Raw genomic sequence first — 25,180 nt, forward strand, 5'->3', positions numbered from 1 at the left:
GTTAGGGTTAGCACCAATATTAAGACTGTACAACTATGAAAGCACCCATGAATTGACAGTTGGATAGTGTGGTATGGATAAATCTTTTCTAACTGAATTCGTCATGTGGATTTGTGGAATATGCATTTGCCATCTGGCTCACAATAAATTAGGAGAAGGCATGCCATCAGCGAATAACTGGTAATTTGGCCCAGACACAAGGGACATAAGGCATAGGCTCACAGTTTGTGTTTTCTGTAGGATGTCTAGGGTTGAATTTTAGGCCAACCAGAAAACAGCATAATATAGAAGTCTAGCAGAAATCAAGATGGTTTAATTGTTGTTCTTCTTTTTACCAGCATGTGATCAGCTTTCTCTTGGGGTGGCGGCCATTTTTGGCCCCTCGCACAGCTCGTCAGCTAACGCGGTCCAGTCCATCTGCAATGCTTTGGGGGTTCCCCACATCCAGACCAAGTGGAAGCACCAAGTGTCAGACAACAAGGACTCGTACTATGTCAGCCTGTTCCCGGACTTCTCCTCCTTGAGTAGAGCAATCCTCGATTTGGTGCACTTCTTCAAGTGGAGAACAGTCACCGTGGTGTATGACGACAGCACAGGCACAGGTACAGTCGTCTCTGTTTTTGGTGATTCTGGGTTGTGGAGGTGAGTACGAGGGCGAGGGCAGTGACACCTCCAGAGGTAACAGGTGAAGCACAACAACAACAGAATGTTTGGGAAGTGCTTTGTAAGCTGTCAAGGTAATTCAAAAATCAATACCTCACTGTCCTACCTCAACCCTTCGGGCACTTCCCGTATCAGTCTTCCAGAAGAGTAAGCAACAGTTTTGTCAAAAAGAGGACTACATTACCCAGAATGATCCAGTGTCTTTTCAGATTAATGCCATGCACAACTGTAGTACACGGGCCCTGACAACCGCCATTAATAATGCAGAGACACTTGATCTCCAAGGGTGACTATCAAACGCGTCCGCGATGCCGTTTTCGTCAACACTGCGACTTCGCCGAGTGGCTCATGCTGCACGCTTCAAAAGATGAGTCGTATTTCAACTGGAGTGCAGTGATATTTTTACAAGGTGAAGTGTGATCGTTGCAGAAGGGGGATGCAACATTCGTGGGCTCTCTGACAATTTATGAGCCGCTTGTCGTGATGCACTTGACAGCTTAATGTAGCCAAATTACACAAGAGTCAGAAGAGGTTTTGCAAATTTGATGTGGAATTTGCTTCACAAATGAGCCCCGCCTTGTCATTGAGACTTTAAATTGGAATTCTGACTGAGGGTTTATGTTAGTTTTATCACCTAGTTTTTGGGCCACTCCCACTGTGTGCTAGTGGCCGGGCATTAACCTCAGATGATATCCCAGTGACTCGTTTCACTTGCCACATTGTTCTGACTCATTCCCTTGACCTCCTTTTGCTTTCTGCCTCCAAGCTCACTCCGTTAACTCCAAGCATTCCCTTAGCGAGATGCCCACACGTGACCTCTCACCTCCCTCTGTCACAGTTGGGATCTCTTTGACACAACGTTTTCACTGTAACGCACCTGACACCGTGAAAAGCGTGACAGATGGGTAGCCCAGCTCCCCGGTTGGAATCACACAGCTTCATGCTCCAGAGCCCCCACGTTGCTGATTGGAGCTTATATGACGGCTGGCAGGAAAAACTATCAGAGGGGATAAAATAATCACACACAACTGTTAGCAGATCTTGGGGGGGAAGTCTGAAGGCATTAGCCAGAGCCCACAAACATCTACGCCGACAGTGTTTCCCAAACACTGAGCTCCCTTGGCAACTTTATTTTTTCTTGCTTAACACCTCCCGTAATGTCAGGCCAAATAAAAACAGAGATACAAAGACATGCCTTAGTGACTGGATCCATTGGGATTACTTTCTGGAACCTCTAAGAAGTTTAGCATCATTTCTGAATGCAATACATTCAGGGGAGGGTAGTAATACCCCATAAGTACACACATAAGCACTTATCACATTCCTTTTAAAAACCTATTTCTATTCTTAGTCAGTTGTGGACACAGATAACCTAACCGCTAATCTGCTAACTGAAAAGTTAACTATGAAAATGCTAAAACTCTTAAGTCCCTAAAATATTTAGTTGAAGCTACCGCTAACTGCTAGCACCTACATTTATTAAATTAATTTCACTTTGGCTTTTTCTTCTTCTTCTTCTTTTTTGGCTGGAAACCCTTGAAAAACAGACATAAAGAGCTGAAACTTTAATATCTTTAAGTGTACACATGGAAGTTCCTAAATAGTTTTGGCATGCCAAGATCAGATGGTAATCAAAATGTACATAAATAATTGAATGAATAGATTAAATTAAGATGGAGTTTACATTCAACATACACTTTATTCGCAGTACAGAAAGTATATTAAAACATAAAAATACCCAAGGAAAATAATTTTAATAAGTGAATTAATGTATTTATTCTGCCTTGATCTCCCGCTCCTCCATCTCCTTGAGGTGATGCTTCTTGCCTTTTAGCGATGTGTCACTTTCATTAATTGGTTTAGCGTATAAGCGCCAACAATAAAAAACATGTTGAATTTTATGGTTTACAAAAGTTGAACTTTATTCCAAAACAGTTAGCTGACTTAAAGTTAGCAGAAGTAAATTTACTGTAAGATGGCCTTAAAAGTTAACTGAAAAGCTAATCCGATAATGATAAAGTTACTTTTGCTAATTAGCGGTTAGCTAGCTGAACTTTGCCCACCACTGCTATTACTCCAGTAACTTTTCCAGCCACTATTCTGCTTTTTACTTAACTTCATTTTCCGTAATGACTTCATTATAACCAAAAGCGTGCAGCACCACCACGTGTGCCGAGATACACAGTTTGGATGAAAAGAAACACTGCCTGATTTTGGATTACAACATGAACGCATTGATGGAATACACACAGCAAGAGGCAGCTAGCGGTGATCCCTGTTCACATCTGACCTCAATTTTTATTCCAAAATCTAAATCTCTGACATAAAAACCTCTTTTAAAAACTAATTTTCCAAACTCCGTGAGCACATTGAACGATTAGGAGAAACCGTGCTTATATTCTGTTTTATAAAGGGTGAAGAAATGACCAAATAGTTTATGCGCTGAGTATCAGGGATGATATTTATGGCTGTGAATCCTTCTCAGGCTTGTTTTCATTTTAATTTCATAGTTGTTGTGGAGTTGGGGTGCGCTTCGGTGCACCACGTATCGCATGATGCGCGCTAGAGGTGGGCAGATCGATCCTAATATCGATACCAACACTGGTATTGATATTGAATGATCCTCGTGTAAAAAGATCAATACTCAAGCTTTTTTTCTCTCCTGCACGCACTGACTGCTGCGCACGCAGATTCATCAAAGTCTGCTCTTTGTCTGTAAGAGCAGCGTTGCTCTGTGTCACACAACACGGAGCAGCGCACCCTTGTATTGTGGTTTGTCAGCACTCTACCTCAGGAGATTTTGTTTTAAGTTGTGTTGAGTGATTTTTTTTTAAACAAAAATGTTGATTGTGATAATAAAGTATTTTGTTGTCACGTACAATGTTTGGCGAAATTCTGTCTTAGGTCTTTAGGATCCTTTGCATCTATGAAACTTAAATATGAAAAAGTATTGGTATCGGTATCCATATCAGTGATACTGGGCCTGTATTTACTTGGTATCGGATCAATACCAAAATTCCCGGTATCGCCCACCTCTAATGCGTGCCAATTCCACAAAAGTCAGTCTTGCTGAACCCAAATTAACAATTAAATAGGAAATAGCCGCAGATAAGTTGAGAGCAGATGAGGTGATGCATGTGATGTTTTCTGCAGGTCAACATATGTGAGGCGATGCTTAACATAGGTGGCGGCAGTTGGGGGGTCAGCTCCCCATTGAGGTTTTTGAATTTTTACAAGGCAACCACAGAAAGACATCCTAGATCTAGGATTACATTTACATGAGTACTTTTTTGGGTAATTATCAGGAATCCACCCACCACTAGATACATTTGACAACAGGTTCCTATTTCATGCTAGCTTCTCCGCTGTACCACCAAACTCTTCATGCTGCCCATTACAAAAAAAAAAAACACCTATTGCTCTCAAGCTGTTCCCGCTGGTCCATCCATTTTTATACCCGTGACAAGTAATCACATCTCCCATCAATCCGACTGCTTTCATCCCTGAATTCTGAAGTTCTTCCCTGAGAGCCAGACTCATTGTAATCTCATCACAGTATCTCCTCGAGAGCGTTCTACCTGAGCGTGCTGTCGAGAAATGAAAGGCAAAGATTGTAGCGCGGCACGCGACAGCGGCGTCGGGCTCCCCGGTGGGGGTAGAGAGTACGAGCTCGGCAAACAGTGTCTTTCTCATCAGAACACCTCTGAAGTGCAGCTGGGAGAAGACGCGGTGGACCACAGCTTTCTATCACAATCAAATTGAACCCATTCCAGGCTACTCTATCCCAAAGACGAGAGCCAGGGTGGCTTCTCCAGAACTGGAAATTTCTGTAGGTGGGAGCAGATCGAGGTTCTTTCTATTTTGTTCTTGTTGGTATGAAAGAGTGCAATCTGCCGGGTTGGTGTTAAATTCTCTTGATAGGTCTGCAGCAGTTGGTTTGCTTGCCAAGTATGAGTAGGAGGATCAGTGGAGTGAGAATTAGGAATGCATGCATATGAGCCTTTTTCTGCTGAGAAAACCTGAATCCACTCGCTTTTACATCCTCCTCAGAATCGAAAATACTTCAAAAAGTGTGGCATCAAACGGCCCACGTTGGCTGCATCTTTAAAAAATAAATAAATAAAAAAAACATCTCTTTCCACGCTTTATGCATCCTCTTTGTCTGCAGGTCTCATTCGACTGCAGGAGCTGATCAAGGCGCCGTCACGATACAACATCCGTTTGAAGATTCGACAGCTGCCGACGGAGACCAAGGACGCCAAGCCGCTTTTGAAGGAGATGAAGAAGGCGAAGGAGTTTCATGTCATCTTTGATTGTGGACATGAGATGGCAGCCTGGATACTAAAACAGGTCCGAGTCTAACTTTAAGCGGAATGCATAAATGATACACACTCTTCTGGGGTTGTTTTTTTTTTTTTTTTGTATTTTTTTCTTTTTTATTACACCTCAAACAATGAAGAAGAATATATATATATATATATATATACACACACACACACACACACACACTAAGCATGGAGGTCCATTTTTGTCCTCATTGTTCTCTGGATCTGCTCACCTCACACATCATCTCTACGCTCCATCTTCCCATATCCTCTGTAGTTACAGATGCACATCATGTTTCTTTCACAAATCCTCCTAATTGCCCACATTTTGCGGTTAATTAGAACCGCCGATCTGTGATATACCGCCAATTTCTGCCAGATGGCAGTTTCGCTGAGCAGATATGAATCCATCCAGCTTCCATGTATGACATTCAGTGCATTGTCACTGAGCACTGTTTTGTTTTGTTTTTTCGTCCATATTTCATCAAGGTAGGTCATTAAAAATTATCTGAATATGTTTTCTAGGGCAAAAACATCCACAGATTCCAAATCTGCCATCACATTTGCCCCAGCTATTATGGCTCAGGTGATAAGGGCCCTATTTTGACTCCAAAAATAGCGCTCAGGCTCAGTGGCGGCACCAAGGGGGGGCTTGGGGGGGCTTAAGCCCACCCAATAATGAGCCATGCCCTCCCTCAGAACCCCCCCCCCCCCCCCCCCCCCATTAATTCTGCCAATAATGTGAATAGAGACTGACATATTTGTGGATCTCAACTGCAGTTTTGCGCCAAGAATGTCTCAGTATTGTGTAACTGAGCAAAGTGATGAATGTGTGTGTTCAGTGATCCGCCAGTGCAAAACAGAATTTTCAGTTTTGCAAATAAACATTTATTTGTAAAAACCCACACACAAGTTACAAATCAGAAATTTGTGTTTGTGGATCACAACGCACGTGTACAAATCAAAGGATATTTGTAAATCACCCTCTGTGCATTTGCAAGTATTAATGAGACAAATTTAACTCCATACTCCAAAAATTTAGATTTCCTAAATATTTATTACGACCACTCTTAAAACTTCACTTATCTTTATTTATACCTATGTGCAAGTTTACTGAACCCGCAATCATTCTAAGTGATGTCTGTGTACATTGATACCACATTTTAGAGGAGCACTAAAACATATACCTTGGTATTTATAAAGCAATTTACTAGATATTGTTCCTTTTGACAACATTTTGTGGCGCCCCTCCAACTTTTACCTCTACCCCCCCCAAACAAAACTTTCCTGGCGCCGCCACTGCTCAGGCTGCGCCAAAAAAAAATGCATAAGAACAGTATAGTTTTGTGTTCTAATTTCATTGCTTCTTAATTATTACAAACAAATGCCAGCATGTTTTTTTTTTACTCTTTCTTTCCAGTCTTATCTTGAATTTCGTGCATTCTCATAATTTATTCTGATCTGTCATTCCCATCATACTTCGCTATACACTAGGTGGCGCTTTTACTTCTGCAAATGTCTTTTACAGCCACCTGGTGATGTGATAGATAGATAGATACATTTTATTGACAACTTCATAGCATAATCAGAAAAAATAAAAAGTTACATCCATTTTCATTACACTACAGACTCATTCATTTCATAATTTTTAGGACTTAAAAAAAGATGAAGTTTAACCTTCTTAAATAAGGGCTCAGTGTGTCTGTTATAACTGCTACTTCAAAATGCTTTGAAAGCTTTCTTTTGGAAGCTAATACATTGTCTCAGTATACTGCTGCACACTTTCACGGGTCAGTGACTCACGATTAGTACACTCTTTCTTCACCGTCTGAAGGACGGGTACTTTGCTAGTATATAACCTAAAATCAATCAAAATCTGCCAATAATAGGCTGAAGCGAGGGAAGCCACCAAAACAAGAGTTTCAGTGATTGTGATTTGTAATTTTCTTTAAAATATATATTGATATTGTATAAAATTGCTTAACTAAAAAGATTAAATTGATTGTAAAAGGTGTAATTTCATCAACAGTTGATACATAAAGTTGAAACAGCCTGGAGTTTTACATATTTAAATTTTTGTTATACATCAAATTTTAAAAATAGAAATTACCATAAAATTGTAACTTTTATTGTGTTCTTTCATTTCACAGTAAAACCAAATACATACAATATAATCTCAAATAAATAAAAATCTGACTGCAGTAGGCTGTCCTCAAAAACTGAGTAACCATGCATGAAGAAGGAAGTGAAGGGAGCCACCAGGACACCCACAACAACTCTGAAAGAGTTCAGAGATTTAATGACTGTTATTTTTAATTTTGGTACATTTCTTAAATTTTTATTGACATCCTGTAAGACAACTTTGCGAAATGGAATATATTAATTTTAATATGTGTCATTCACCAGAAGCAATGAAGAAAGACTACACTCGATTGGCGGTTTTAAATATTTTAATTTATTCCAATTTTTGTATGATATCAATTTTAAAAAATCTGAATTTGTCATATTTAAAACATATGCTCTTTTAATATCATGGTAAAGCTAAATCTCAATAGCACAATCTAAAAATAAATAACTCAAAGTAACAAATTCAATATTTAATGTAACATATCTAAATCATCACTTTTACAGCCAGTGTTCTTTCAACACAGGGATGGACAAAATAATACTTTCAAGTCGCTAAATATTTCTTGCAGCTCATATCAGTAATTGTAAATAGAATATGATAAATATATCTAGAGTCTGTTCAATCACAGCAAATGAAGGGTGTAACTCCTATGGTCATGGGTGTCTTGGTGGCTTCCCTCATTTTGGGAAAATGGCCCACTCTAGAGAGATTTAGCATAGAGCTTCTATTCATATACACATTTAGTGACGTTATAATGTTCTTCTACACATTCTTTGACTGACTGAGTGTAATAATAATTTCCATGAGTTATATTAAAGACACAATTCATCATCTCCAGTTCATATTTTTGTTTCCATCAGGTTGCAGACATTTGCTTTTACCATGTAGTTAAAGACTATAATTTGAAACCTTTTCCTATATTAAAGCCTGAATCTTTTCTTATTTGATATAATTAAAAAGATTTAAAAAATATTCTATAAAAGCCCAAGGCTGTACAAACTTTCTCCAAGGAATGACTTGAATTAAAATCAACATATTCACTTTTTAACAATTAATTTAAAGTTTAATTTAATTTAACCATATATCAACTCACGGCTCGGTTTATTCATTATGCATGAAACAATCATCTTATATGTTCACATTATTATTCTGTCTTTAGGCACTGATGCAAACGGTTCGGATGCCTGAGTTCCATCCTGTGCATTTTTAATCTCTTTGCAGAATATTAGATCTGTACGAGTGACCCGTCGTAATGGATGCTCTCGGATGCACAATAAAGGTTTTTTAATTAAGAAGTCCAACTCTGCTCACAGGCACGTTAAATTCATTTAACAGAGGCATGTTATTTATGAGTACTGCGGGGGATCTTATCAAACCGATGTCTCCTCACGAGCAAGCTGCTCAGCTGGAATTCTTATGCAATCTGCAAAAAAACAGCAAAAATTAGTTAATTAATTCATTAATTAAGATTATAGTGCCATATATCCAAGGGATACAACAAGACTGTGATAAATGTTGAATTACTGCAGTTTTTTCTCTTACTGCCTCCGCCAATGAAGTTGGGTGGAAGTTATGTTTTCACCACTGTTTGTTTGTTTGTTTGTTTGTCAACAGCCTGTAAACCACAGCTTTTCATATATTGTTATGAAAGTTTTACAGAGGATTAACATCCTGATATGGAAGAACTTCTGGTTGTTTTTTTTTCTTGGTTTTTTTTTTTTTTTTTTCACAGGTGATCCTCATCTACATCTCTTGGTTGTACAGTGAATGTGAACAGTGGCTATCAAAATGAAAGCTCTGTGCGCTAATATGCGCACCCCGCTGCAAATCTGACCAGGCTGTTATATCCACAATAGGCCTTACAGTGCAGATATTTGTCCATTCCTTCCCATGGGTGACGTAAATAATGTGAACTATTGTCTCCATCATAACACAGGCAGTTGCGCCTCTCCATGCTGCGCAGTAACGCGTCATTGCACGCATCAGGCTCGGAGCTGGATGTATCTCACACTGTAATATATGATCCCCTTCTAACTCTGTAGGAGATATAACATGGAACTTGTGCCAGGCAGTTAGACCATTAACTAGAAGCACTCAGAGAGTGCAAACCTCTGCCAAGGCCATAGGGTCACTGACCCTAACGAGATTCCCTCCTTGGCACAGTGATCTATTTAACAATTCAGTGTTACAACCAAAACTATGATACATACACTTTTCTTTCCTTTATATTTGACATCCTTGACCATGAAAATATACCACTAGAACTTGGAATCACTTTCAAATTGTCATTTCCAACCACTCCTCAAAATTTCATCAAAATCCGTTCAAACGTGACTGAAAACATAACCTCCTTGGCGGAGGTAAATATATAAAAAAATACTAAACCACTGTAACAGGTATTACATAAAAATAACAAAAGGAAAGTACATGTCATTTTTTTTACAAATTAAACCTTCAAGGAAATGTTTACTGCATCAACAACAAACTCGCAAACAACAAAGTTTGGTGATGATCGGATCCGGATTCCGGATCCGATCGTCACCAAACCTTGTTGTTTGATAGAACATTTGACTATGTTACACCCTAATTTTTTTCAAGCCTTTCTGCCTTGTTTTTGTGGAGTTAGAAACAAGAATGTCAAAATTCCCCCTATCCCGTAATGGTGAAGAATCCTTTAAAAAATTCCTGGATCCAGATCGTGATCCGGATCACCTCTAAAATGTAATCACTTGTTTCTCTTGTCATTTCCAACCACTCCACAAAATTTCATCAAAATCCGTTCAAAACTTTTTGAGTTATCCTGCTGACAGACAGAGGGCTAACCTAAACAAAAATAAATTTAAGAAATATTACAATTTGAAAACAAATGCACCCAAACGTGATGACAGCTGCAACTGCTTAATGCTAACTTTTAAGATTAAAAATGCCATAGACATGCTAACGTGTTAGCATTGGAATCCGGATCGTGATCTGGATCACCACTAAAATTTAATCACTTGTTCCTCTTGTCATTTCCAACCACTCCACAAAATTTCAACAAAAATAAATTTAAGAAATATTACAATTTGAAAACAAATGCACCCAAACATGATGACAGCTGCAACTGCATAATGCTAACTTTTAACATTGAAAATGCCATAGACATGCTAATGAGTTAGCATCAGGATCCGGATCGTGATCCAGATCACCACTAAAATTTAATCACTTGTTCCTCTTGTCATTTTCAACCACTCCACAAAACTTCATCAAAATCTGTTCAAAACTTTTTGAGTTATCCTGCTGACAGACAAACAAACAAATAAACAAACGCGACCGAAAACATAAACTCCTTTGCAGAGGTAATAAACATGAATCTCACCTCCAACAGCAGTCCAGAAGTGTTTCACAGCGAGAACGTGGACATGAAGCCAGGACGCAGCCTGTGTTTAAAATCCTCTCCCCCAAAATTTAAATATTAATTCCATGTGATAATCCAACCATCACTGTGTCCAGAGTTGCATTGTGCTCCTGAAGTGGGCAAACAAGAAAAAAGAAAGTTCCCTGGAAAGGCATCAGAGGGACTGCATGGCCCAATGCCGGCAAACGTTGAGTGAAGCAGTCCAGTCGCAAGTGCATGCACATGCGCCCCGTGCGCGGTTAGTAGCCCATGCAGCATTATGCATACACACACACACACCACACATGTGCATGTGCGTGTGAGGAACACAGCGCTCCGGTCTGTGTTTGCCATCCAGACATTTGGAGATCGGGCAGTCTGCAGCACCTTTTATGGCCATCTGACAGCAGTCTGTGTCATCTACATGCACTCTGGATGCAATCTGACAGGTGTGGACAAGGCAGTCTGTCTGCACTCCGACACTGCAGACCACGCCTCTTTTCCTCCCGACTGCGTCGGATTATGGCGGTGTTGGACATGCTTCCGGCAAATTCTTGCTATGTGTGATGGGGCATAAAGCTTGTGTGAGAATGTACACTTATCATCTCAGAAGGGCCGAGGCTGACCTTGGTTTAGATAAGTTTGAGAGCTGTGTTTGGGACGGCGGGGAGAGTTACGACTGGGGAAATTGTTACTAGGTAACCCTGCTAATGGTATCTGAAAACCTGCATATAAGCTTGGTGAAGTGTAACTTTCTTCTGTGCAAAGGAAGGCGTAATATCACTGTTTCACTCCTGCGGTAAATAAAGACTTCAATTGAACCAAGTCCTCTGTCCCTCTCTTCCTCCGGGCATAGTCGAGACGGGAATAATAATTTCTCTGACAGTGCCGCATGGAGAAAGCCAAAATTCCAGCGGTGTGGCAGAGATATGCACTCTGTGTGCGCTGTTGTTGTTTGGTTACGTAAAGCTAAAATAAATTATATGTACATCAAAAAACAGAACAGACGGAAAAACAATCTTATTAATGTAACTGTCTTTGATTTTCACTTACAAGCTGCCTTTGCTTCCTCCCTGTAGGCTCTGGCCATGGGTATGATGACAGAGTACTACCATTACATTTTTACTACCCTGGTGAGTACACTGGCGTGGTTTTATGTTGGCACACTGCCGTTGTACACTTTGTTTTGTATTGCCTTACTTTGTATGTATGTATGTGTGTAGTTGGAAGATTTTTTCCTTTCCTACTGGCAGCTCAAACATCTGCCTGTTTTAATTTATTTTTGCTTGTTTTTCCAACACAATCGAATTTGTCTCCGTGTGCGCCTCATCACACCTTTTCTTCTTTGATAATGAAATTGAACTTGTGCAGCAGCAGATGGCCTTGAAAAGCTGACTCACTATCATCTCTTTGATTATAAATATAGCCTCGGAAGTTTGCTGCCAGACTATTATCGAAATTCTTCCCCAACCTTTTTAAACTCACATGCTTGTCAAGAACGTCTACGATTTTTGCACCAGGTGTTAATTTTCCAAAGCGTGTAATTCTGTTCAGTTTAATGGGACCTTCAACAAGATATTGGATATTATAGAAACTGCCACTGTGAACGCTGCACGGTGCATGGGCAGAATCTCTGAATATTTCACAGTGAATGCTGGCGTTCCTCAGGGATGTGTTCTTGCTGCTATACTGTTCAGTGCTTGCATGGACTGGATGTTGGGTAGGGTTGTACAAACAAGCAGCTTAGGCTCCAGTGATGCTTTGATCTTTGCAGAATTAAGGGATTCCCTGAATGCAGGTCTTGGGAAGTCAAGTGAGGGATCAAGACTAACATCTAAGCTTTCAATGACTTCCTGGACTCAGCAATCAGAAGTGTATCTGTCTCTTATCGCTGCAATGACATTCATGTCTCTGGGTCCTCAGCTTTTGAGATTGTGAGACAAATTCAAATCAAATTTCAAAATTTATTAATTTCTATAGTGTCAATTCATGATGAGATCGCCTCAAGGTGCACCACACAACACAATACAGAAAAACAGAGAAAATGAACAAAAAAATTAAGAATGCAATAAAAAGACAAAACCATAAAAGAGCACACATCATAACACAATAAAACTAATGATAAAGTAAGGAAAACTAGTCTTTAGACTAGTTTAAACGTCTACATAGTATCCGACTGCCGTATATGTGCTGGGAGATCATTCCACAGAGCTGGGGTACGGTAGGAGAAAACTCTGTGATTGGCAGACTTTTTATCCACCCTGAGAACACATAAAAGTCTTGCACCCTGCAAACACAGGGCTCGAGATGGTACGTAGGGCTTCACCAAGTCAGCCAGATAGGGAGGTGCAAGACCATGAACAATTTTATAGGCCAATAACAGTACCTTAAAATATGATCTTGCAGCTGGAAAAGTTCATGGAATCATGATGTTACGGGACAGAGGTGTAAAGATAATGGTATAACCATTTGGTTATACCATTATCTTTGCAGTAGATCCATGGTCCATGTCTTGAGTGTCCCGGTGCTTTCTGTTGGGAAAGTGTAGGAACACGGACCCACAACAGGGGGCGCAAATGAACGGACAATGGAGTAAGTCAAAATAACAACGCTTTACTGTTGTGAATGTGCACAACGAATACAACCAATTACAGAATTGGACAAAAGTCAATACACAAAGGTGTCGTGTGGGCAGGCTCGAAGATAGGAGACGCCTCTCCAAGGTAAGACCGGAACCACACGGCTTCCTCCGCCACAGGTCCCCGGGTATACTGGAGCCGCCAAGTCCCGAACTCCCAGGTGGCCACTGCCTCCGCGTGTCGGACCTGGTACTGCTGGCGAGGGAAAAAGAACAGTTAGATGGGGGCGCGTTTGCACCCAGAACTCCGAACGGCAGGAAAGGTACCTCCACCTCTCGTTGGAACAGTAACCAATAACTAGCTCAGTCAAAGGCTGTGTACTCAGTAGGCTTTGATACGTCACCTCTCTGGTAGAAACGATATCTCGGCAATGAGGTGGAGATGCCGTCCTGCTGATATACCCGACTGATGATTGCTGTCAGCTGTCTCAGGTGATGGGTGACAGCTGTCACCTTGGCTGCTCCTGTGAGGCGGCGGCGCCCTCTGGTGGTGGCGGGCCAGCAGTACCTCCTCTTCAGCGGCCCACACAACAGGACCCCCCCCTCAACGGGCGCCTCCTGGCGCCCGACCGGGCTTGTCCGGGTGGCGACGGTAGAAATCGGCCAGGAGGGCCGGGTCCAGGATGAAGCTCCTCTTCACCCAGGAGCGTTCTTCAGGGCCGTACCCCTCCCAGTCCACCAGATATTGAAAGCCCCGGCCCATCCGTCGGACGTCCAACAACCGGCGCACTGTCCAAGCCGGCTCGCCATCGATGATCCGGGCAGGAGGTGGCGCCGGACCGGGTGTACAGAGGGGCGAGGTGTGATGGGGCTTGATCCTTGACACATGGAACACTGGATGGATCCGCAGTGAGGCTGGAAGCTGAAGCCTCACTGCGGCGGGATTGATGACCTTGAGAATCTTGAACGGACCGATGTACCTGTCTTGGAGTTTTGGGGAGGCCACTTGCAGTGGAATGTCCTTGGTGGACAACCACACTTCCTGCCCGGGGCGATACGTAGGGGCCGGGGACCGCCGCCGGTCTGCATGGGTCTTCGCCCTCATCCGGGCCTTCAGCAAAGCAGAACGGGCGGCACGCCACACCCGACGGCACTTCCGCAGGTGGGCCTGGACCGAGGGCACACCGACCTCTCCCTCAACCACCGGGAACAACGGGGGCTGATACCCCAAACACACCTCAAAGGGGGAGAGGCCGGTGGCTGATGACACTTGACTGTTGTGGGCGTACTCGATCCAGGCCAGATGAGTACTCCAGGCCGCCGGGTGCGCGGCTGTAACACAACGCAGTGTTTGCTCCATTTCTTGATTGGCCCGCTCTGCTTGCCCGTTGGTCTGGGGGTGATACCCGGACGAGAGACTGACCGTGGCCCCCAGTTCCCGGCAAAAGCTCCTCCAGACATGCGAGGAGAACTGGGGACCGCGATCGGAGACGATGTCTGATGGTATCCCATGCAGGCGGACGACGTGGTGGACCAGGAGGTCCGCTGTCTCCTGGGCCGTAGGAAGCTTCGGGAGGGCCACGAAGTGGGCCGCCTTGGAGAATCGGTCCACTATCGTGAGGATCACGGTGTTTCCCTGGGACGGCGGGAGGCCCGTGACAAAATCCAGGCCGATGTGGGACCAGGGGCGATGAGGCACGGGCAGCGGCTGTAGCAGTCCCGGAGCCTTGCGATGGTCGGCCTTGCCCCTGGCACAGGTGGTGCAGGCCTGGATATAATCCCGGACGTCGGCCTCCAGGGACGCCCACCAGAAGCGCTGCCGGACAACTGCCACGGTTCTTCGCACCCCTGGGTGACAGGAGAGCTTGGAGCCGTGACAGAAGTCCAGGACTGCAGCCCTAGCCTCTGGTGGGACGTAAAGTCTGTTCTTGGGCCCAGCCCCGGGGTCCGGGCTTCGTGCCAGGGCCTCCCGGACGGTTCTCTCTACGTCCCAGGTGAGGGTGGCCACGATAGTGGACTCCGGGATGATGGGTTCAGGTGGATCCGACAACTCCGCCTTGACCCCGTCTTCGTGTACCCGGGACAAGGCATCCGACTTCTGGTTCTTGGTCCCGGGTCGGTAGGTGATGCGGAAGTCAAAACGGCCGAAGAACAGTGACCAGCGGGCTTGCCTGGGATTCAGCCGCTTGGCGGTCCTGATATATTCCAGGTTCCGGTGGTCAGTGAAAACCGTGAATGGCACGGACGTTCCCTCCAACAGGTGTCTCCACTCTTCAAGAGCCTCTCTCACCGCAAGGAGTTCTCGGTTGCCGACGTCATAGTTCCGTTCAGCCGGGGTCAACCTGCGGGAAAAATAGGCACACGGATGAAGAACCTTATCGGTCTTCCCACTCTGGGACAGCACAGCTCCTATCCCTGAGTCCGAGGCGTCCACTTCAACCACTAACTGGCGACTAGGATCGGGCTGCACCAGAACGGGTGCAGACGAGAAGCGCCGTTTCAACTCCTTGAACGCGGCATCGCAACGATCCGACCAGGTGAAGGGGACTTTTGGTGAGGTCAGGGCTGTCAGGGGGCTAACAACCTGGCTGTAGCCCTTAATGAACCTCCTGTAGAAATTTGCAAAGCCGAGGAACTGTTGCAGCTTCCTACGGCTTGTGGGTTGGGGCCAGTCTCTCACCGCTGCAACCTTGGCCGGATCAGGAGCGACGGAGTTGGGGGAGATGATGAACCCCAGGAAGGACAAAGAGGTGCGGTGAAACTCACACTTCTCGCCCTTAACAAACAGCCGGTTCTCCAATAACCGCTGCAGGACCTGACGTACATGTCGGACATGAGTCTCAGGATCCGGAGAAAAGATGAGTATGTCGTCTAGATATACGAAGACGAATCGGTGCAGGAAGTCCCGCAAGACATCATTAACCAATGCTTGGAACGTCGCGGGAGCATTTGTAAGACCGAACGGCATGACCAGGTACTCAAAATGACCCAACGGGGTGTTAAATGCCGTCTTCCACTCGTCTCCCTTCCGGATCCGAACCAGGTGATACGCATTCCTAAGATCAAGCTTGGTGAATATCTTGGCTCCATGCAGGGGCGTGAACACCGAATCCAACAAGGGTAAGGGGTATCGGTTACGAACCGTGATTTCGTTCAGCCCCCTGTAATCAATGCATGGACGTAATCCGCCATCCTTTTTCCCCACAAAAAAGAAACCCGCACCCATCGGGAGGTGGAATTCCGGATCAACCCGGCAGCCAAAGAGTCCCGGATGTAGGTCTCCATTGATTCGCGTTCAGGTCGTGAGAGGTTGTACAGCCTGCTGGACGGGAACTCAACGCCTGGAACCAAATCAATGGCACAATCATACGGGCGGTGCGGGGGAAGGGTGAGTGCCAGATCCTTGCTGAACACCTCCGCAAGGTCATGGTACTGCACCGGCACCGTCCCTAGATTGGGCGGGGCTCTGACCTCCTCCCTGGCCTGGGAACCGGGAGGAACCGAGGAACCTAAACATACCCGATGGCAGGTCTCGCTCCACTGGACCACTACCCCGGACGGCCAATCGATCCGGGGATTGTGTTTCAACATCCAGGGAAAACCTAAAATCACACGGGAGGTGGCCGGAGTTACAAAAAACTCGATCTCCTCCCGGTGATTCCCCGACACCACCAGAGTTACTGGTGGTGTCTTGTGAGTGATTGGAGGGAGTAGGGAGCCATCTAGTGCCCGAACCTGCACAGGCGAGGTAAGTGCCACCAGAGGGAACCCTATCTCCCTGGCCCATTTGCTATCAAGCAAATTCCCTTCTGAGCCCGTGTCCACCAGTGCTGGGGCCTTCAGGGTTAAATCCTCATAAAGGATTGTAACTGGGAGTCGTGTGGCGATGTGGGTGTGTCCCACGTGCACGTCTCTGCCCCCCCCTAGCCCAGTGTCTAGGGGCGGGCGTTGGTGTTTAACCGCTCGGGGCAGTCCCGTACCTGATGCTCAATCGAGCCACAAACAAAACACGCTCCGCGGGCCAGCCTCCTCTGTGTGGCCGGTGCCCTAAATGTTGCCCTACTCGTGTCCATAGCTTCGTCAGCAGGGGGAGCTGTGATCGCACGGAGCGCAGGGGCCGTGGAGCGTGGGGAGGGCGGAACGCGGTTGGAACCGGAAGGGAGAGGGACGACGTGTGCCTGGCCACGCCCTTCGTCTCGTTCCCGACGGCGCTCATTTAACCGATTGTCTAATCGTATGACAAGATCGATAAGCCCATCCAAATCCCGCGGTTCGTCCTTAGCCACCAGGTGCTCCTTGAGGACTAATGACAGTCCGTTTACGAAGGCGGCGCGGAGGGCAGTGTTATTCCAGCCGGACCTCGCAGCCGCGATGCGGAAGTCGACTGCATAGGCAGCTGCGCTCCGGCGCCCCTGTCTCATTGACAACAGCACGGCTGAAGCGGTCTCTCCTCTATTAGGGTGATCGAACACTGTTCTGAGCTCCCTTACAAACCCAGCATATGTCAGAAGGAGCCGTGAACTTTGCTCCCAGAGCGCTGTAGCCCAAGCGCGTGCCTCACCACGAAGCAGATTTATCACATAAGCTACTTTGCTAGCGTCGGTCGCGTACATGACGGGACGCTGTGCGAAGACGAGCGAACACTGCATAAGGAAATCCGCGCACGTCTCCACACAGCCTCCGTACGGCTCCGGGGGGCTTATGTATGCTTCAGGGGATGGTGGGGGGGGTCGTTGGACAACCAGTGGAACGTCGCTGTCACGCACAGGGTCTACGGGAGGGAGAGCCGCAGCGGCGCCCGGAGGGCGCGCTTCCACCTGCGCGGCGAGAGCCTCCACCCTGCGGTTCAGGAGGGCGTTCTGCTCGGTCATTAAATCTAACCGAGTCGTGAAAGCGGTGAGGATCCGCTGCAACTCACCGATTACCCCTCCTGCGGACGCCTGTGCGCCTTGTTCTTCCATTGGCCGTTCAACAGCCGGTTGACGCCCCTCGGGATCCATGACGCTGGCCGAGATATCCTGTTGGGAAAGTGTAGGAACACGGACCCACAACAGGGGGCGCAAATGAACGGACAATGGAGTAAGTCAAAATAACAACGCTTTACTGTTGTGAATGTGCACAACGAATACAACCAATTACAGAATTGGACAAAAGTCAATACACAAAGGTGTCGTGTGGGCAGGCTCGAAGATAGGAGACGCCTCTCCAAGGTAAGACCGGAACCACACGGCTTCCTCCGCCACAGGTCCCCGGGTATACTGGAGCCGCCAAGTCCCGAACTCCCAGGTGGCCACTGCCTCCGCGTGTCGGACCTGGTACTGCTGGCGAGGGAAAAAGAACAGTTAGATGGGGGCGCGTTTGCACCCAGAACTCCGAACGGCAGGAAAGGTACCTCCACCTCTCGTTGGAACAGTAACCAATAACTAGCTCAGTCAAAGGCTGTGTACTCAGTAGGCTTTGATACGTCACCTCTCTGGTAGAAACGATATCTCGGCAATGAGGTGGAGATGCCGTCCTGCTGATATACCCGACTGATGATTGCTGTCAGCTGTCTCAGGTGATGGGTGACAGCTGTCACCTTGGCTGCTCCTGTGAGGCGGCGGCGCCCTCTGGTGGTGGCGGGCCAGCAGTACCTCCTCTTCAGCGGCCCACACAACAGCTTTCTGTCAAACTGTACTGTTTTGAGACATTGATGTCTTTGGTAATCGGTCTCGTCAGAGGATCTGTTGGTACCAGTGGAATGACTTACTGAGGTAGACACAGGTGAGGAGTACTGTATGTCAGTACTCCTTAATGCCCCACATTTTGGCCATGTGGGGCATTGCTCTGGGGATGATCCAGTATGAAGGTACCTCAGAGGATGCCCCAGCAGCTGGAGAAGGTTAAGAGGATTCCCATATTTTACCTGGCTGAAGCAGATAAATGGCTGTTATCAAGAAATGGCAATGGACTAGTTGTCTGTTTTACTGATTGCCAGTCGGGACATTAAAATGTGTGTAATCTGTGGTAATAGTATGAGGTCTGTTAGAAAAGTATCAGACCTTTTTATCTTTTGCAAAAACCTGATGGATTTCAATCACGTGTGCTTGCATCAGCCAACCTTGAACCTTCGTGCGCATGCGTGAACTTTTTCACGCCTGTCGATTGTGTCATTTGCTGGTAAGCAGCCTTTGTGTGAGGACGTGTGTTGCGCTTTCGGCGGATTTTCATTGCAAGGAAAATGGCGGAACAACTGGAGCATTGCTACTGCATCAAATTTTGCCAGAAACTGGGCGACAGCCAGGTGGAAACCATTCGGAAGATTCAAACGGCTTTCGGTGGCTTTTCAGTCGTGTGACTATCCGAGAAATTGTGGAAGAGGTGGAAATCATTTTTCGGAGTCCAGCATGTCCTGTGAGACTTCAACACGGAGGTGCTTTTGCTCCGCCGTCAGCTTCGGCATGAATTTCACCGCCACTTTTTTCATGGCCAAATCTTCTGTCACAGTGGAATGTGCCGAAAAAGTGCTGATGTCCACCTCTTCCACAATTTCTTGGATAGTCACATGACGGTCCCACATCACCACAGTGTTCACTTTGGAAATGATCTGGTCATTTCAGCATGTTGATGGCCGACCGGAGCGTGGCACGCTCTCCATCATTGTGCGGCCGTCTTTAAACCGGTTGTGCCACTCCTTAATTTGTGTGATGCCCATAGCATCATCACCGAAAGCCGTCTGAATCTTCCAAATGGTTTCCACCTGGCTGTCGCCCAGTTTCTGGCAAAATTTGATGCAGTGCTGCTCCAGTCGTTCCGCCATTTTCCTTGCAATGAAAATCCGCCGAGAGCGCTACACACGTCCTCACACAAAGGCTGCTTACCAGGAAATGATGCAATCGACAGGCGTGAAAAAGTTCACGCATGCGCACGAAGGTTCAAGGTTGGCTCATGCAAGCACACGTGATTCAAATCCATCAGGTTTTTCGTGTGTCAATATTTTCAACCAAATACTTTGTGATCAAAACCCAAAGTTCGCCTGAAAATCAAAGACACTCCTCACTTTGGTTGCCACAGTGGATCCGAAATGGATCTGTATGTTTATTTGTCACAAATTTTATACAAGTTGCCTGACACAACATGAAGACTGGGTACAGGTCGATCCTTCTCTTCTGGAAACAAATCAAATCAAATCAAATCAATTTTATTTATATAGCGCCAAATCACAACAAACAGTTGCCCCAAGGTGCTTTATATTGTAAGGCAAAGCCATACAATAATTACAGAAAAACCCCAACGGTCAAAACGACCCCCTGTGAGCAAGCACTTGGCGACAGTGGGAAGGAAAAACTCCCTTTTAACAGGAAGAAACCTCCAGCAGAACCAGGCTCAGGGAGGGGCAGTCTTCTGCTGGGACTGGTTGGGGCTGAGGGAGAGAACCAGGAAAAAGACATGCTGTGGAGGGGAGCAGAGATCAATCACTAATGATTAAATGCAGAGTGGTGCCTACAGAGCAAAAAGAGAAAGAAACACTCAGTGCATCATGGGAACCCCCCAACAGTCTAAGTCTATAGCAGCATAACTAAGGGATGGTTCAGGGTCACCTGATCCAGCCCTAACTATAAGCTTTAGCAAAAAGGAAAGTTTTAAGCCTAATCTTAAAGTAGAGAGGGTGTCTGTCTCCCTGATCCGAATTGGGAGCTGGTTCCACAGGAGAGGAGCCTGAAAGTTGAAGGCTCTGCCTCCCATTCTACTCTTACAAACCCTAGGAACTACAAGTAAGCCTGCAGTCTGAGAGCGAAGCGCTCTATTGGGGTGATATGGTACTATGAGGTCCCTAAGATAAGATGGGACCTGATTATTCAAAACCTTATAAGTAAGAAGAAGAATTTTAAATTCTATTCTAGAATTAACAGGAAGCCAATGAAGAGAGGCCAATATGGGTGAGATATGCTCTCTCCTTCTAGTCCCTGTTAGTACTCTAGCTGCAGCATTTTGAATTAACTGAAGGCTTTTCAGGGAACGTTTAGGACAACCTGATAATAATGAATTACAATAGTCCAGCCTAGAGGAAATAAATGCATGAATTAGTTTATCAGCATCACTCTGAGACAAGACCTTTCTGATTTTAGAGATATTGCGCAAATGCAAAAAAAAGCAGTCCTACATATTTGTTTAATATGTGCATTGAATGACATATCCTGATCAAAACAACTACCCTTTCAAGAATTTTTGAGAGAAAAGGAAGGTTGGAGATTGGCCTATAATTAGCTAAGATAGCTGGGTCAAGTGATGGCTTTTTAAGTAATGGTTTAATTACTGCCACCTTAAAACAAATGCCCTCACAACTTGGCAACTGTTGACGATGAATCCCCAAATTGTTTCCAACCCAACAAACCTGCTATTTTAATTCTTCTGAAGTTGAGATTGTGAGGGATTGGTCAAAGGTTACATTTCATTTTGATTGAACATCTTCATTTCAGTTGAAAGGATGGAAAAAAGCGAAGGACAGTTAGCAGAAAGCTGACCTAGAAAAGACATTTACTGGTACAAAGGACATGCAGTTTGTCTATCCACCTGACCTTCTTGGATGACAAGGGACAGCAAGTGACAGAGGGGTTGGCATTGGTAAAGGATGGTGATTATTTCAGTGACATGGTGGATACCTGCCTGCCCAAATATCAGCCTGTGTTTGGCAGGTTGGGTGGGGGGGGGTGGTGCTGTGCAGACCAAAGCTGCTAAACATTGGTTCCAAGCCACTCACACTTTTTTTGGGAATTGGCCAGCAAACACTGACCCTCCCCCCCAGTTTGTGTCCGTCACCTGCTGTCGCTCTCTGCACTGTGCCTTTTGGCCCTGGAGACATCTGCCTGGTGAGATGCCAGACATGCTGTATGTGGGACAATCGGCTTGTCCTTTCACTTCCAGATGATAGATGGCAGTCCACCAAAACCCTGTCTGTAACCTTGAAAGTCTTGTTTTAACCAAGGCGGCCGGCTCGGTGGGAGAAAAAATATCTTCCATCCCATTCTGCGAAACATCAGCCTCCAAAATCAATACCCAAAGTCATCCGGGACAGGCTTTGCACTGTAAGCTAGCGTACCTCGATTAAGTAGCTGTCTAACTCAAACAATGCTCAACTTTCATCTTTATGTCTTCAGGATCTCTTCGCCTTGGACATGGAACCATATCGTTACAGCGGCGTCAACATGACTGGGTTTCGCATCCTCAACACGGAAAATTCTCAGGTGTCGTCAATCATAGAGAAATGGTCAATGGAGCGTCTACAAGCCCCGCCCAAACCAGACTCAGGCCTCCTGGATGGATTCATGACAGTAAGATCATTCTCGCTTATGCTTCTTAATTAATGGATGCTGAAGTTACGTGGCTCCTGTTATGACGTTGCGCAGATTCTGAGATATTTCCTGCCCTCTGCTGGCAGCAACCTGTCACTACATTGAATAGTGAATTCATGCTTTTCACTCTCGAAATATTTAATGCAACACAAGCAGGTTTTTTTTTTTTAATCACACACTGGTGATAGATCAGAAGGCTTCTTATTTTGTTTTCTTTCCCAGAAGCCTCATAACAATGCCGTGCCTTGTTTTTAATGTTTTATTGCATCCAATAAAATAACAATACAAATAGTCACTATTTAATACAACAATTTTCAGAATTATGCTTTTTCATGTTAATGTGGAAACAAATCCCTACACGAAGGAAAGTGATTAAAGTACAAAACTCAAAATAATGGGCTCAATAAAGGATTTTCATACAGTAAACTAGATCAAATTGAGGCTCGAGTCTCCCATGAGCCTTCTCATTAATATCTTAATACATCTACAGGGGTCTATTTGTCCTGACATTTTTTAGGCTATAAGTGGGTATTTAATAACATTGTGAATTGTAAGTGATGCTAGGAGTAACAACACTGGCTTATTTTTTTCACAGGGTCAGTTGAGAATGAAAAGACAGGGGGACAGGATATATGACTTCTTTGGAAAGAGAAGCAAATCAGGAAAAGACAGCACTCAGAGATGGTGAGGACTTTCTGAAGGTTTTAGCCATGCTAATGCTGCCCAGAAGCATTTACTGAAAAATAAAGTGTGAAGGACCTAAATGAGATGGTGAGGACTTTCCAGGCATGTGAGACGCAAACAAAGGAAAATGCTTAAAATGGTGAGGAGTTAAGAGGACCGTACTTAGGGGGGTCTGGGGATTGAAGAGTTTTAGTCATGCTAATGCTCCCCAAAAGCATTTACTGAAAATAAAGTGTGAAGGACCTAAATGAGATGGTGAGGACTTTCCAGGAATGTGAGAGGCAAACAAAGGAAAATGCTTAAAATGGTGAGGAGTTAAGAGGACCGTACTTAGGGGGGTCTGGGGACTGAAGAGTTTTAGTCATGCTAATGCTCCCCAAAAGCATTTACTGAAAATAAAGTGTGAAGGACCTAAATGAGATGGTGAGGACTTTCCAGGCATGTGAGACGCAAACAAAGGAAAAAGCTTAAAATGGTGAGGAGTTAAGAGGACCGTATTTAGGGGGGTCTGGGGACTGAAGAGTTTTAGTCATGCTAATGCTCCCCAAAAGCATTTACTGAAAATAAAGTGTGAAGGACCTAAATGAGATGGTGAGGACTTTCCAGGCATGTGAGAGGCAAACAAAGGAAAATGCTTAAAATGGTGAGGAGTTAAGAGGACCGTAGTTAGGAGGGTCTGGGGACTGAAGAGTTTTAGTCATGCTAATGCTCCCCAAAAGCATTTACTGAAAATAAAGTGTGAAGAACCTAAATGAGATGGTGAGGACTTTCCAGGCATGTGAGACGCAAACAAAGGAAAATGCTTAAAATGGTGAGGAGTTAAGAGGGCTGTAATTAGGGGGGGTCTGGGGACTGAGGTGTTTTAGTCATGCTAATGCTCCCCAAAAGCATTTACTGAAAATAAAGTGTGAAGGACCTAAATGAGATGGTGAGGACTTTCCAGGCAAGTAAGACACAAATAAAGAAAAATGCTTAAAATGGTGAGAAGTTAAGAGGGCCATAGTTGGGGGGGGGGGGGGGGGACTGAAGAGTTTTAGTCATGCTAATGCTCCCCAAAAGCATTTACTGAAAATAAAGTGTGAAGGACCTAAATGAGATGGTGGGGACTTTCCAGGCAAGTGAGATGCAAATAAAGACAAATGCTTAAAATGGTGAGGAGTTAAGAGGATCATAGTTAGAGGGGGTCTGGGGACTGAAGGGTTTTAGTCATGCTAATGCTCCCCAAAAGCATTTACTGAATAAAAGGTCTGAAGGAACTAAATGACATGGTGAGATGCTGAAAAGCTTTGCTCATTCATGTCCATGCCTTATACATATTATCTTCATCAGCAATAGATTTGGTCAGCAACAATATCTGCATATGTTGATTTATCTCAAATCCTGACCATATCCATATCGGATAACACACTTAGTTGAACAATTGTAAGACCAGACAAGAGTTTAAAATCAGATGGTGTCTGACTACACTGCAGCTCAGGACCAGGGTTTGGTTGCACCATTACCAGTCAGGAGTAATAAAAAAAAAACAGTCAACAATCTCTGCTTTGTAACATTATATACTGAATTGGACATTTGGTAAGTTGGAATCAAGCATGATCTCTTTGAAGCTTGAGGCAGTTATGGAGAGGTAGAAGGCTTTGAAGTTGAGGTAAATCTCTGGGCAGTTCAGATGATAAGTTCATGTCCTGTGCCATTTGGATTGGTGGATGCACCAGTTGTACTGCAGCCATTGTGCAAGAGCATCTTTGAGCAATGTCCCACAGGCTGAACACATTGTTAGATGTCCCCTCCCAGGAACAATCTTTTGCACCCAAGTCCCATGCTGTCCGTAGACATAATAAGATCATTGTGCACAACTCTCAGCACTTGACAATGCAGAGTAAATAGATATTAGTGAGCTGCACAGACCTCAGAATGATGAAGAAGACCTCAGCAGAGCAGCACCAGCCTCAGTGTGGGGTAGATGTTTGAAAACACTAAAACCCTTAACGCAAATTGAGTGTTTCAGACTTTTTGAAACACTAAATGTTCAACTGCTTCAGAAAATGGGCCACTGTGTTGAAATGATTGAAACACAAAGAGAAGCAATTGTTT

General features: G+C 44.9%; 1 protein-coding gene across 1 annotated transcript in view; it reads left to right on the top strand.

Annotated features, from left to right (window-relative positions):
- LOC117503306 (glutamate receptor ionotropic, kainate 2-like) overlaps positions 1-25,180 on the top strand; it is a 176,745-nt gene that overhangs the window by 67,766 nt on the left and 83,799 nt on the right. The window contains exons 3-6 of the mRNA XM_034162522.1: positions 339-602; positions 4,832-5,013; positions 11,572-11,625; positions 22,208-22,381. Of these exons, the coding sequence (XP_034018413.1) occupies positions 339-602; positions 4,832-5,013; positions 11,572-11,625; positions 22,208-22,381 (674 nt within the window). The remainder of the gene's footprint in view (positions 1-338; positions 603-4,831; positions 5,014-11,571; positions 11,626-22,207; positions 22,382-25,180) is intronic.

This window comes from Thalassophryne amazonica, chromosome 21, assembly GCF_902500255.1.
Source record: "Thalassophryne amazonica chromosome 21, fThaAma1.1, whole genome shotgun sequence".
Taxonomy (NCBI): Eukaryota; Metazoa; Chordata; class Actinopteri; order Batrachoidiformes; family Batrachoididae; genus Thalassophryne; species Thalassophryne amazonica.